General features: G+C 41.6%; 1 protein-coding gene across 2 annotated transcripts in view; it reads right to left on the reverse strand.

Annotated features, from left to right (window-relative positions):
• The window catches only part of CSRNP3 (cysteine and serine rich nuclear protein 3), a 93,261-nt gene that overhangs the window by 70,028 nt on the left and 9,688 nt on the right, over positions 1-13,545 (reverse strand). For both annotated transcript variants that reach the window (XM_083577256.1, XM_083577257.1), the window contains exon 2: positions 7,020-7,187. In XM_083577256.1, coding sequence (XP_083433382.1) covers positions 7,020-7,164 — 145 coding nt within the window. In that variant the 5' untranslated portion in view covers positions 7,165-7,187. The remainder of the gene's footprint in view (positions 1-7,019; positions 7,188-13,545) is intronic.

Raw genomic sequence — 13,545 nt, forward strand, 5'->3', positions numbered from 1 at the left:
TCAGCTGTCCTCACCGCAGAAGCAGGATTTAATGACATGGTGGTATAAAACAGCTGAGTCTCAGCTTTACTACATCTTTCATTGTTGATACTCAGGCATAAATAAATAAGGAATCTGATGTTTGCCATGTAGTCACAGGCGCTTAAAGCATTATCTTGCAAGCTGGAACTTCATATTACACCCAGCCATCCCAAAAATAATGATTTATCTTTGAAACATCTGCTTTTATTACAGACTTTGTTTCTTGGTGTGTTGTTTTTTTGTTCCTTTTAAAGCTTGCAAGGTTCACTGGAGGAAAGCTCTTCTGCTGTATGACCAGGGGAAAATGAGAAGTAAAATTATAATCACCTAGCAATTACTCCCTTTTATGTGGAGCAACACTGCACCTGTATAATTAACTATACATCTTTCAAAGATTTCCTCTAAGCCCCTCCATGTGATACCAGGAGGAAGAGGAGGAGGAGGAGGAGGAGAAAACTAAGACCAGCAGCTTTCAGTGTGAGAGACTGACTCAATCAAAAGTCATCCCAGACATCAAAGAGTGCCTCTGATTACCCTTACTCACTGATTAACATACCATTACAGCAGTGATTGGTGTTGACATTTCTGAAGGAGGACAATCCACAGGAGGTGATAGTCTAAAGCACTGCCATATACTATGGCATCAACAATTTGCCATCTCATAGTGTGAATGTATCTCATAGTGTGAATGTATAGGTGTATAATCCTTATGGATGAAAAAGAAAAGTTGCCTGTAGGGATGGGGGTGCAATTCAATCTAAGTCACAGTTTTCAATACAACCAAGTAAAAGTGTGTATATTAGGGAAAGGTGAGTATAAAATGCATATACTAGGGCATACAAAAATACATTATATTGGAATAAATTGCTTGCAAAAGTGTATTAAAATGCTGGTGAATTTTCAAGGGTATTTGGAACTGTTTGGAACTGAATTTAAGACAGGAAAAAAAATTGAAACTGACAGATTTGTCTATCGCTTACTGACAGTTCTTGGATTCTGACAAGGAGGGCAAAGGCTGCATGCAAAAATACTGTTTAATATTGTTTGTAAAGGCTTCGGCCTTAAGAGATCAATTATTTTTCCCCTTCAGCACCTCCTGCCTTGGAAGTGGTGGTCTAGGGGGATAGGATCAGGCAGAAGAGCAAAGCTGCTACTAAGAAGACCTGGGCAAAACACACACACTTTAAAAAAGCATTTAAAACTCACAGGTCAGGTACGTAAGTTTTAATAGGAAACAAAACAGCGCTACTTAACTAGTTCACTCTTAGCATGATAATGGGAGGGTGCTGCTAAGAGATAACCATTCTAAAAACAAAATTGACACGGCTAAACTGTCATGGTAACAAATCACACACCAGTGAGCAGTCATATCTTCACAGAATGTGAGCAGCATAATGCTCCGTTGTTCCCTTCTGAGGGGGATTGTTCCCTTATTCTATAATGGGCAAACCACCCAAATAATGACAGAGAAAGGAAGCAGTACAGCTCCTCTGCCAAACCCTCTGCACAACTGTAGGCATGATTCCAAAGAAGCTCTGCATAAACCTTTAATTAAGAAAGCCATCCTCCAGATAATTAATGAATGTGCTCCAAAACATTTTCATGACCAAAGTCCACAGAAGGAATCCCGCTGCAAATTCGAGCCATGTCAGGTCTCTGAAATAAAATCCGAAAGCCCCAACCCATAATATGACACAAAAAAGGAAAAAGAAACCCATTGGTAACCAATGCAGCTAAGTTAACCGTGACTAAATTTTTAGTAAACTTGCCCATCAGTTTCTCTGCCATCTGTAGTTAAAGCTGCAGTAGCTTGGCTAAGAACTGTTAGAAACAATGAGCAGGAACACTGACTTCCTAAGAGTAAGAAAAAATGGTAACAAGTATTAATTTAGAACTACCAACACCATAATCCTCATCATGTTTACTCTGGGGTTTATCTGAAATTGCTCAGAAAATAATTTTCCAACAAAGTTTTTTTTTTGGCGGGGGGGGGGGGATATTATTTTAGCTCTGCCTGAACTGCTGGCGAATTTCAGTCCTCCACTGGAGAATAATGAATGAAATTAACTCCCCATCCTGTAACACTGCCACTATACAGAATGGAGAATTTTGAGAGGCCATTTTTGCTCAGCTTCAGTTTTCTAAGAAGTATATTACACTTAGTCTAATGAGACTAATTTCATTATTATTATTATTATTATTATTATTATTATTATTATTATTTGTATACCACTCTTCATCTGTAGATCTCAGGGCTGTTCACAGCATAAAAATACAAGATAAAAACACAAAATACAAAAACAAAATACAAACAATATCAAAACAACAACCCCCTCCCTCTCTCTAGTAAGTGTACTTAAGATTGCAGCCTTAGTTGTTATTTAATTAAAAGCAACGTTCTGCACTTCAGCCGAGCCATATACTGTTTCTAAAAAAATAAATAAAAACCTCACACACCCTTGAAGCAGAGTAATTTTATATCTATAGAAATCTGCATTACATGTTTTATCTATCAAAGGGACCCTGCAGAATAAAGCTTTCTGGTGCAATCTCACATTTGACTTTTTCACTATTACACTTACAGTAACAATAGATATTTATGCCACTGTTATTAGCTGTTCAGTTGTATAAGCAGATACGTTCTGGCATGGCACTTTCCCTTTATACCTCTAACTTCCACCCAAGGCGTCACCCTAAAATATATTTTTAGGAAACTTTGTTGGCTTCAAATCCACAGTGATCAATAAGCCATCGTTGTGCAATGTTTTTAAACTCTCAGTCTTCAAACCTACTCTATGAAAACCTCCAGAGTTCATTTTCCCCCTCTTGGCTCAGGCAACCCCCTCAATGTCTTGTGGAGGACGTTCGGATGCAACCTATTGCATCACACTGACATACAGTGGTACCTCTGGTTAAGAACTTAATTTGTTCCGGAGGTCCGTTCTTAACCTGAAATGGTTCTTCACCTGAGGTATCACTTTAGCTAATGGGGCCTCCCGCAGCTGCCGCGCCGCTGGCGTGCGATTTCTGTTCTCATCCTGAAGCAAAGTTCTTAACCTGAGGTACTATTTCTGGGTTAGCAGAGTCTGTAACCTTAAGCATCTATAACCCAAGGTACCACTGTACATCAGAATGTCTGTCTTTCTCTTTAGGGGAGGAGAGAATGAAGACGCAACAGCCTGGAAAACTGCCAGCCATTCTAGCTCCTGGTGTTCCAACTCAGTTGGCCCTTGCCTTTCCCCAGCTACCAATGTGATGGCCCACCATCACAGAGCTACTCAGGGATCATGTTGCCCCGAGGGGAGGCGAGATGTAGTTTTGAAACAGGTTTCTTTTTTTCCAACCCTTCTAGCTGTCTTCTCTGCTATATTATACCATTTTAACTGATACTTATTGATTTGTAATTTCTTTGTAAACCAATATAATGATGTTTGCCTGAAAAATCAGTATATAAATATCTTATCACCTCACAATGTGCGAAAGCCTACCTGACATTGAACTATTGCTACTTACAAGAACCTTACTACTACAGAACAACAAACCCGTGTTGCCAACTTAACACAACAAACAATACAAGCAACACGCAGACCAGTATACTAGATAGCACTGTAATTCTTATCGCATAATATACATGATTTGGTACAACAAAAACAAAATGTGTGCACTTGTAAATTCTCTAATATATTTGAAATCAATTGAACACACGTCTGTCAATCTTTGAAAGTCTGTAGAAGTATAATAAATCTATGGTTGAAACAAAGTAATAGATGCTATCCTGTGGGCTAAGCGGTAAAACCTTTTTTAGGCGTTCATGGTGCCGAAGTAGTAGGTGAATAACAACGGACAGTGATCCCGGATAATCTGACTGTTTTGCTGGAATCTTCTTCAGCACAACCCATAGATTAGAAAAATGCACAAGGAGCAGTGGTCATGAGGATATTACAAGAACATAACTGAAAACTTTGTCAAAGAATAGCAATCCATAATAAAAAAGTAACCCAATGTATGGCAGAAGGTAAAACAATGAAGGATATATAGGCAGACGTGTAGGAATTTGTGAAACACATAAAGCAATGTTGTCCTTTACATGCAATATAATTTTGTTAGCTCGGGCAGAGCAGCAAATTGCAAGCCTCTCCCATGTAATGGTCCATACATAGCATCAAAGGCTGATCAAGTTAATTCTGGCGCCAGAAGCAAAATAAAACCCACTGTCATTTTCTCTGTGAATAAAAATATAATAAATAACCAACTATTTTCATGACACCAAAAACTGGCTGGTTGGCCAGTTAGAACAGGAGGCTGGCATAGATGGGCCTATGGTCTGATCCAGCAGCAATCTTGTTCTTATGTTAGCTGTCTGAGGGAGCTGCCTCGCAGTGACGCTACTGCACTACAAATTTGTTTAAATGTTTCGGAACGCGCTGTGACATTTCCTTTAGATTTGTAATTTAAAGAAATTAAAAGTTGTGTGAAGACATTCTCCTTCTCGCAATGGCTATGAAACGGTCATAAAATATCTACGTGAAGTTCACAATGTCTTACAATTTATTCAATATTCTAAATTATTCAATGCATTTTCATGTGTATGGATTAACTTTTGAATATGTTTTTGATGACGCTTGGGAGCCAACAATTATATTGATTTCTGATGGATCTGGTAAAGCAGTGGTGCCAAGATATCTATGAATAAAGCGGTTTCTACCTGCCCATCTCTTGCTGAATCTCACCTGGTTCCTGAGAAGCACAGTGATCTCAGAATTCTCAGAAATCATTGGGCGGCAGGCCTAGGCCTTCCTGAGAGGCATCATTAAAGCTGAACTCTCGTCTTCTGTATGTTGTTAGGCTTTATTGAATTCCAGTGCTTTTTCTTGCTGTTCTTAGTCATTCGCATTGATGGTTTTCTTGTGTATTTTTGTGAAATTTGTGTTTTTCACTTGCCATACATCGTATATGTTAAACAGTATATAAATGGACTTGGATAAATACACATACACAAAAACGTATACTCAGCAAACACTCACCTGTTTTATCTACTACCACTACACCTTGTCAACACTTCCCAGTCGCCTCTTTAATCTTTCTCAGCCTCTCCTTATTCCTGCACCTTATTCCTGCTTTCCTTTCATTATTGTTAGTAGTAGTAGCAGCAGCAGCAACTAACAGCAGTAGCTGAATGCCAGTTAATGATGTTGCTGCTGTAACAAGGCTTCCCATATTTTTTTAATGTTTTTTTTTCTGTGGAGCCTAGAAAATTAGTGGATGTGGTTTGCTGTCTGCCATCAACAGGAATTCATATTTATACAGCGTTCTTGCAATTATAGTACTGATTAATGATAAGTGCCCTGCTGTCTGCAATCTATTCCTTTGAGGGAACCACACTTTATGTTCCAAAAAATGTTTTATACCTCTTAGTGATGCATTATTATTCTTTGCAGATCAAAGATCATGGTTGTCATGGAAACTGCAAAAACTGGAAAGCCAGTCGTGACATAGCAATGGCATAATGGGGAAGATCTGCTGGGAAATCACTCACTAGCCTGGGGTTTTGTGTTGGAAATGCTTGGGTGAATTTAAGTGGAAAGCCAAGTCGTTTCTGAGATCTAAAAGCATTGTGGTATTAAACGCAAAATATCAGTCGCTGTTACAATCAGCATGCTTGACTGTGTGCAGTGCAGCAAAAAAAAAAACATGTTCCTAATTTTTTCTTCCTCCAAATGGGATGCAGGAATACTACAGTTTTATTAATCCCATTTTCTACAATCCCACAGCAAGCTTTTGTGGATATATAGCATGCCATACGCCTAACCAAAGGCTCAGTTCCTTGAACTGCAGGCTTTAAAATTTATCTAACTCATTTGCAGAATTAACAACAATGATCCAAATACAGTGGTACCTCAGGTTAAGAACTTAATTCCTCCTGGAGGTCCGTTCTTAACCTGAAACTGTTCTTAACCTGAGGTACCACTTTAGCTAATGGGGCCTCCTGCTGCCATTGCGCCGCCACCATGCAATTTCTGTTCTCATCCTGAAGCAAAGTTCTTAACCTGAGGTACTATTTCTGGGTTAGTGAAGTCTGTAACCTGAAGCGTCTGTAACCTGAAGTGTCTGTAACCCGAGGTACCACTGTATCAGAATGAAAGTTGACTAGGAATAAGCAGATGGGCCAATGACAGAATGAATACTTGACCTCATGGTAATCGGTGTGGAACACATTGCAACATGTTAATTTCCAGTGTTAGAAAATTTTGGGGCAGTGTGTGTGTGTGTGTGTGTGAGAGAGAGAGAGAGAGAGAGAGAGAGAGAGTGTCTTGATATCTGCAAGTTCTATCTTTCCATGCCAGAAGCAGAGAACCTGTGGCCCTCCAGATGTTGGTAGACAACAACTCCCATTAACTCCCATTAACAGTTGGCCATGCAGGCTGAGGCTGATGGGAGCTGAAGTCCCAACATCTGGAAGCCCACAGACACCCTCCCCCATTCTGGTTCCAGAACTTTCTTTTGGAACATTTGGACAGCCTGACCATGAATGCAGTTGCACTGGTACTTATGCAGTACTTATTTTACCCTATTTGGGGAAAGTATAAATCTTTCATCTAAGTGAAATTTCTGAAGCATAGGGTTAAACAATTAGGGTTACTGGCATCCTGAAATACACATCCACTAGCTGGTGTGTGTGCTACCTGAGGTACCATAAGACACACAGACATTTCCCCTTACTTTTAATCCTGGGAAGTTTCTGTTAATAACTTTTAAATCTGTACTGTAAGTCTATGGTGGGCTGTCTGTCCTATTATACTGGATTATGTAAACAATTAAGTAGATAGATATAGATATATACACACACATATATATTGTGTGTGTGTGTGTGTGTGTGTGTGTGTGTGTGTGTCTATATGTGTGTGTGTGTATATATATATTCCAAAGTGAAAACATTGCCCAAAAAATTTACTTTAAAAAAGAACATGGATCCACCTTGCCTGGCATCTGCTACTTACGAATAAAATGATTTGAAGTGGACAGATTGACACTATCAGCATCGTCAGCGCTTTTGCCGCTAGAAACTTCATCATCCGATTCCCACACAGAAAAGATTGAGGAGCCGCCAACTTCTTCAAAGTTCCTCATTAAAATTCCACTCATAGCTTCAGCATTGTCACATGTACCTGTCAGAGGAACAGGAGAAATGAAGCATGAAAACATTTGACCGCTGACCATGCTATCAAGATCTCCAAAGTCATTGCTGGAGAGTTTTTTGTTTTTTAAAAAAAACATACTTGGCTTCTGTTTTTGCCTGGAGACTGGTACTTTTACCAACGGTCAAACTGGAATTAAAAAACCAAACATGTACGTGTTTTGCTACAGACACATACTTCCTCAAATAATTGGGCAGGAACAATCAGTTCTACAGCTTGGCTCAGGCACTACAATAGTCAGCAGTGAACTTGGTGTGCCCCTGCACGACAGGGAATCTTACATATAATATAGCTCAACAGCTTTTGGGGTGTGCTGGTTTTTACTCTTGGAAGTATGGCAACCCTAACATATAATACCCAAATACCTAATTGTGAAAACAGGCCCAGTTTGAGCGATCTTCCAGCTCCTTTTCGGAAGAGAAAGCATTGCATAGCATGGGTCAGGCATCTGTTTCATCTGGCATCCTTGTGGAATGGCTACCTCACATCAGGGCATGATTTGCACAGTGGAGGGGAGAAAATTGTGCCTGCTCTTCTACCATGTGATGGTTCTTACCACCCAAGTAACTGCACAATCCTATTGCAGGCAAAACAATGAATGAGGAACAGTCTTTCCAACACTGAAGAGGCTGGCGTGCTCACCTGTTTGCCTATATAAGTATGCAGCATTTTTATTCAGATGTTAATTCCCACTGCATGCATTCAGTGGGATTTGTTTCCCAATAAGTTACATATTTATGATTGCGGCCGAATGTCTGAATGGGTCCAATGTTAACATGGAGTATTTGGTTACCCAGGAAAGGTTGTTTTATGTCATAGTGCCCTCAGGTTCCCCTCACCCACTGATACTAGGCTTGAAAACTTTATACCATAGCCAATGTTAACTCTTCCCTCTCCAGCTGTAACCCCTCCCCCCAAAATGTTCCTCTCCACTATGCAAAATACTATTTGTTGGCTTAGGAGGAAATACATGGGGTGGTAGGGCAATCCCAGAGCCGTCCCAGCTCAAGGACATAGCTCTCCCACCTTTCTCAGACTTGGAGGACTTTATTTGGTTGGTGAACATAAACACACTTAAAGCTTACACATCTCCCCAATGCAATATTCCCCTGTAGACCTAGCCTACTCCTTAGAGGCTGCAATGAGCTGGAAGAATCCATAGGCAACAGAAAGGACTGTACCAGTTCAGGCTGCAAGTGGAAGCACCACAATTTGCTCCCCAACTTTAAAAATGAATAAAAGTAGTAGGATCCAGGGGCATAGCATGAAGGGTCAGAGGGGAGCCATGGCCCCAGGCTTACAACTTTTGAGGGGTGCAAACCAGGCACCCCAGCACGGTGCTCCTCTCTGCCTGCCAAGGGTCGGGTCAGCTGTTTGGGTTCCCCTTGCACAGGCAGGCAGCGACTCAGCACGGCCCCGGTTTTCTCAGGTGGGGGTGGGGTCGCTCAGGAGGTGTTCCACAGCTCATCTCTAGCCATCAAAATGTTTTTATTTTAACTCTGCAGAAATCTGGCATGAACTGTACCATCTAGTCTTCATTTGATCACTATGTTGTTAGAATATTTGACTTGTAAAGGTAAAGGTAAAGGGGACCCCTGACCATTAGGTCCAGTCGTGGCCGACTTTGGGGTTGCGGCGCTCATCTCACTCTATAGGCCGAGGGAGCCGGCGTACAGCTTCCGGGTCATGTGGCCAGCATGACTAAGCTGCTTCTGGCAAACCAGAGCAGCGCATGGAAACGCCGTTTACCTTCCCGCCGGAGCAGTACCTATTTATCTACTTGCACTTTGTTGTACTTTCAAACTGCTAGGTTGGCAGGAGCAGGGACCGAGCAACGGGAGTTCACCCCGTCGCGGGGATTCGAACCGCCGACCTTCTGATCGGCAAGACCTAGGCTCTGTGGTTTAACCCACAGCGCCACCCGCGTCCCAATTGACTTGTCCCAATTTGACTTGTTGTCTGTTATATTAAGCAACTATATAGCAAGCTAACATAATTCAAATCTCTCATCAACCCCCCCGACATTCCCAAGTGACAGTTTATATGGCATGATCTTCCAAGGCTGCCGTCCTCAACTGCCTTTCTAGGGAATAAAGTCTCCTGAACACAGTAAACATGCACAAGATTCCACAGTGAAAAAGAGAGGGATTACAAGTAGCCTGGAGTGCAAATGCCTAATGGGGTTTTCTTTGTTTTGTGGCTTCCTGATTTCTATTTTGCACATGTACAAAGTTCAGGCCTTATTCATCTTCAGGGAGAGAGCCCAGAGTGGAAGCAGGAAATTCTCTTCTAGGAAAGTTATTTTACAATAACGGGGGGGGGGGGGCGGCACTAAAGCAATTGTTATGTTATGTGTTCGCATTGACTACATGAGAGTGGGCAATTATGCAGCCTTCTGGACGATCCAGCCACTCTTGAATGGCTCTGCCTTACACCAACTTCTGACTTCTGTGTGGCTAGAATGTAGCCTTACTGTAGAATATAAGAGTTGCATCTATTGACCCACCTACCATGGGCTGCCTCCGAAAGGTCATCTGTGAGAGAAATGCAGCCCTCAGGTTGAAACAGGTTCCCCATCCCTTGACTTTACAGTGGTACCTCAGGTTAAGTACTTAATTCATTCCAGAGGTCTGTTCTTAACTAAAAACTGTTCTTAACCTGAAGCACCACTTTAGCTAATGGGGCCTCCTGCTGCCACTGCGCCACCACTGCACGATTTCTGTTCTCATCCTGAAGCAAAGTTCTTAATCTGAGGTACTATTTCTGGGTTAGCGGAGTCTGTAACCTGAAGGGTATGTAACCCAAGGTACCACTGTATTGTTAATTGTGAGGTTCTTTTACCTCAGGCCTTTGTTTTTTTACCTCACTGATAAGTGGCATGTGTGCTTTGACATTCTGTTGCATTGACGGAGAATGGCAGAGACCGATATCCTTGTAAGTGGTGACAGAGTCCGGTATTGTCTGAACTGAAACAAAGACATTCATTCCGATTTCTTTTAGAAAGCAGGTCTGTTGTGCAAGACCTTCAAATAAACTTTAATTGTGCAGCTTGGTTTCTTCTCCACGTCTGAATATGTATCATTTTATAAACATTTGCCTCCGAGTGTCCTTTGCCATTAACTACTTTTATACTGACGGCATAGATGAGAGACAGAGAGAGTCAGAGAGAGAAGGTTACAATATGAGGCAAGTTTATCATAGCTCCACAGTCAAAACAGCAGTTATACCAAGGAGGCCAGCTGTTCGCTTAGAACAGGATCCACAAACCAATTAATCTGGCACACACAACAGAGGACATGCCTATCACAATTATATCATAAAGACTGGCCATCATTTCTGAATTTGCCAGGGTGTTTTGCCGTATGCAAACAATTCTGAAAGGAATATGTTTCTTTCTTTTTTTAAAAAATGGAATTTTGAAATGAAAGAAAAACTTGATGAAGTTTGTGAAATAAGAGATGCATGTCTTCATTTAAAAGCACAACTTTTCAACCGTGGAATTAATGATTGCCCATTGTGCCCAGTGACAGTAGCTGGATTAGCTGGAATCAAAATTGAGGTTGTTAGCTTTTAGAATCCACGACTTATGTCAAAATTAAATGTCCCCCATCCCAATATTCATGTAGGTCAACAGAAAGAACAACAATAACACACCAAACTCAGTTATCCACAACAAACAAAATATGATTTCTCCACTACTTTCAAATGTACAGGAATAAATGGTTTTACACCTTCCCGAGTGCCACTTGTCTGTAGCTTTTGAGAGCTGCCAGCGTATAGCTAATTATAACCCAGCTGACGTCTCTTGGCATCACATTCCCCAAGAAAAATAATTGTGCGGCATGGATGCAAGGCAGAAAATGCTAATGGAGACAGCAGACAAAGAACTGCATGTTTATACTGGAGGCAGTGATGGGAGAAACCACATCACTTTGTCTGAGCAGCTGAAGCAGTGAGACACATCAAGTTGCTCTTGTATCTGCTGTGCAGGAGATGCTACTGTCACTATAAGGAGTAAAAACAACAACAACAAAAGGAGAGAAGGAGACAGAGAGACAGAGAAAGACGTGGTAGGGGATCCCTAGGGTCCTGAGATGAGGAATATTTTCATGCCTTCCCCATTCTCTAAACATGTCTCCCACACAACCAATGTTCCTCATTGTCTCCTGCAATGGATGCTACACTAAACCTGTGAAATCACAATTATTTCCATGGCAACCAGCTGCAACATCAAAACTGAAGGGTTGTGGTTTGACTGGAGCACAGGACAAAAAAGAAGAACTGGTGGACTCTTAAGCAGAAAATAAACAAATCTCTCCCCCTCCCCATTCACCTTTTTCTTAAAGGATCTTGTTAAGAAGGGGTGGCAAATGTATTTTTATTTTCTGGGATGAGATCAGTCAACACAACAGCAAGATCCAAACATATCTGCAGGAAAAGGTAATGGTAAAAGTGAAAAAGGACAAGCCTTTCCTGATCCAGGGCAAATTAAAAATTGGGAGAGGTCAGGATGTGGTAGGTTGAACTGTCTTCTTTGCATGGGTGGAGGCACAGATAACCAGCTCCCCATTTCACCTGTATGCTTGCTACAGTTTTATTAGATATTTGGTAAATGATTATCTATAGTCACCTATGTGAGGGAGTGAAGAGAAATTTGCATGAGACTAATAATCTCTGTTGACCACAGTCACACCAGCTGGGATTTATTTATTAAGCACATCTAACACTAACATTCATGAAATCTGCATATTCAAAGAAGAAATGAAGGGTTTAACGTCCCCAATAAACCGCCTATTTACAAACTAAGTTTTGCTATAAATACACCCTTTTGAAATGGATGTACGTACTTACATTAATCACATCCATTGCAAATGTACTTGGATGCAACCCTGTGTTAAAATATATCAACCTATCTATACAGCACTTTGCATTAATTTGAGCACCATTGAAATCTGAGTCAGGATAAATGATTTATGTTTCAGGCGTTAGCCATACTCGTAATCACACAAAAGAGAAGTAGGAAATGGTCCAAATAGTGTCACAGCAACAGGTACATCATGGGGAAAGAGAAACATCTAACAGAGAAAGGTGGATGAAATATTTCAGGAGCTTGCAAATGGGACTGTAGAACAAGGAGCTGGTAACTGAAGAGGACATTCCCTTGATAAATAAAGATTGAGGGGACTGACATGAAGAACGGCTGCTTTGAAGACCAAGTACACCAGAAAGATTTTGAACTCTGTAGAGTTTCCACCTGAATCTATAGTTTCAGACCAACATGCTTCTCCCTAACTTCTCTTCACCTTTCTTCCCAACTTTGTTTTCAGTTGTTAGACATGGGAGAGGCAAAAATGTAGGCGGTAAACAGATGTGATGGCATCAGACTATGGAGGTGGGTCTGCCATACAGCTGTAAGTAAGGTGGTGGTTATGTAAAGGGGAGAAGTGGCAGATGGGAGGGAGGAGCTCAACCTTTTTGTCACGTGCCACTTTTGCTCACCACAGTCTCCTCCCTGCCATGCTCCCAGACCAAATGTAAGCTTGGCTGGGGACTGGTGGATGGTGAGCCAAAGCAGTGAGTAGCAAAGGGTTCAGCACCCCTTCCCCCCACCTGCCACTCTTCTGCTTCAAATCACTTCTCCACCTGCTTTGCAGCAATGGAACACAACTGATGTTTGAAGACGTGGGCTGCAATGCCATCACATCTCATAAGGCTGAGTTTTGTTCTTGGGAGTGAGAGGAGTCTTCTAGCCTGTGAGGCATTTGCAGCATGGGTGGTGAAACGAACACGATTTCAGTAAAATCCTTTCAACGAACCATCAGTTGAAAACAGGAGCTAGAAGGGACACCCACCCCACCTTTGTCACCTTGGACACAGAGATGTCAGTGCACACATAACTCACCTAACCAATGGCTAGAAGGAGGGCCTGCCTATTTGCCCAGTCTCGGGGTATAGCTGTTCGCTGAGCTAAATGATGTCCCACCCGGCCCTACAAAAGGAAGGTGCAGAGGCCATGTTGCTTGTCAGTCGAATGTCTTAGCTTACACTTAGCCATGCCTTTGCATTTCCACTTCACCACTGAGCTTTGCAATCTGTGAGTGTCTGCTTTATGTACCACTCAAATCTGGAAACAAAAGCCTTTGGAAAAACCAGAGTCATGAGTTTCAGTTCCTCATTGGATGAGGAGAGCCAGGATTTCCCTCTTCGCTTGAAAAGGATACAGATAGGTAGCCGTGTTGGTCTGCCATAGTCAAAAAAAAATTTTTCCCCTCCAGTAGCACCTTAAAGACCAACTAAGTTAGTTCTTGGTATGAGCTTTCGTGTGCAT

The sequence above is a fragment of the Podarcis filfolensis genome, assembly GCF_964270895.1.
Source record: "Podarcis filfolensis genome assembly, chromosome: 1".
NCBI lineage: Eukaryota > Metazoa > Chordata > Lepidosauria > Squamata > Lacertidae > Podarcis > Podarcis filfolensis.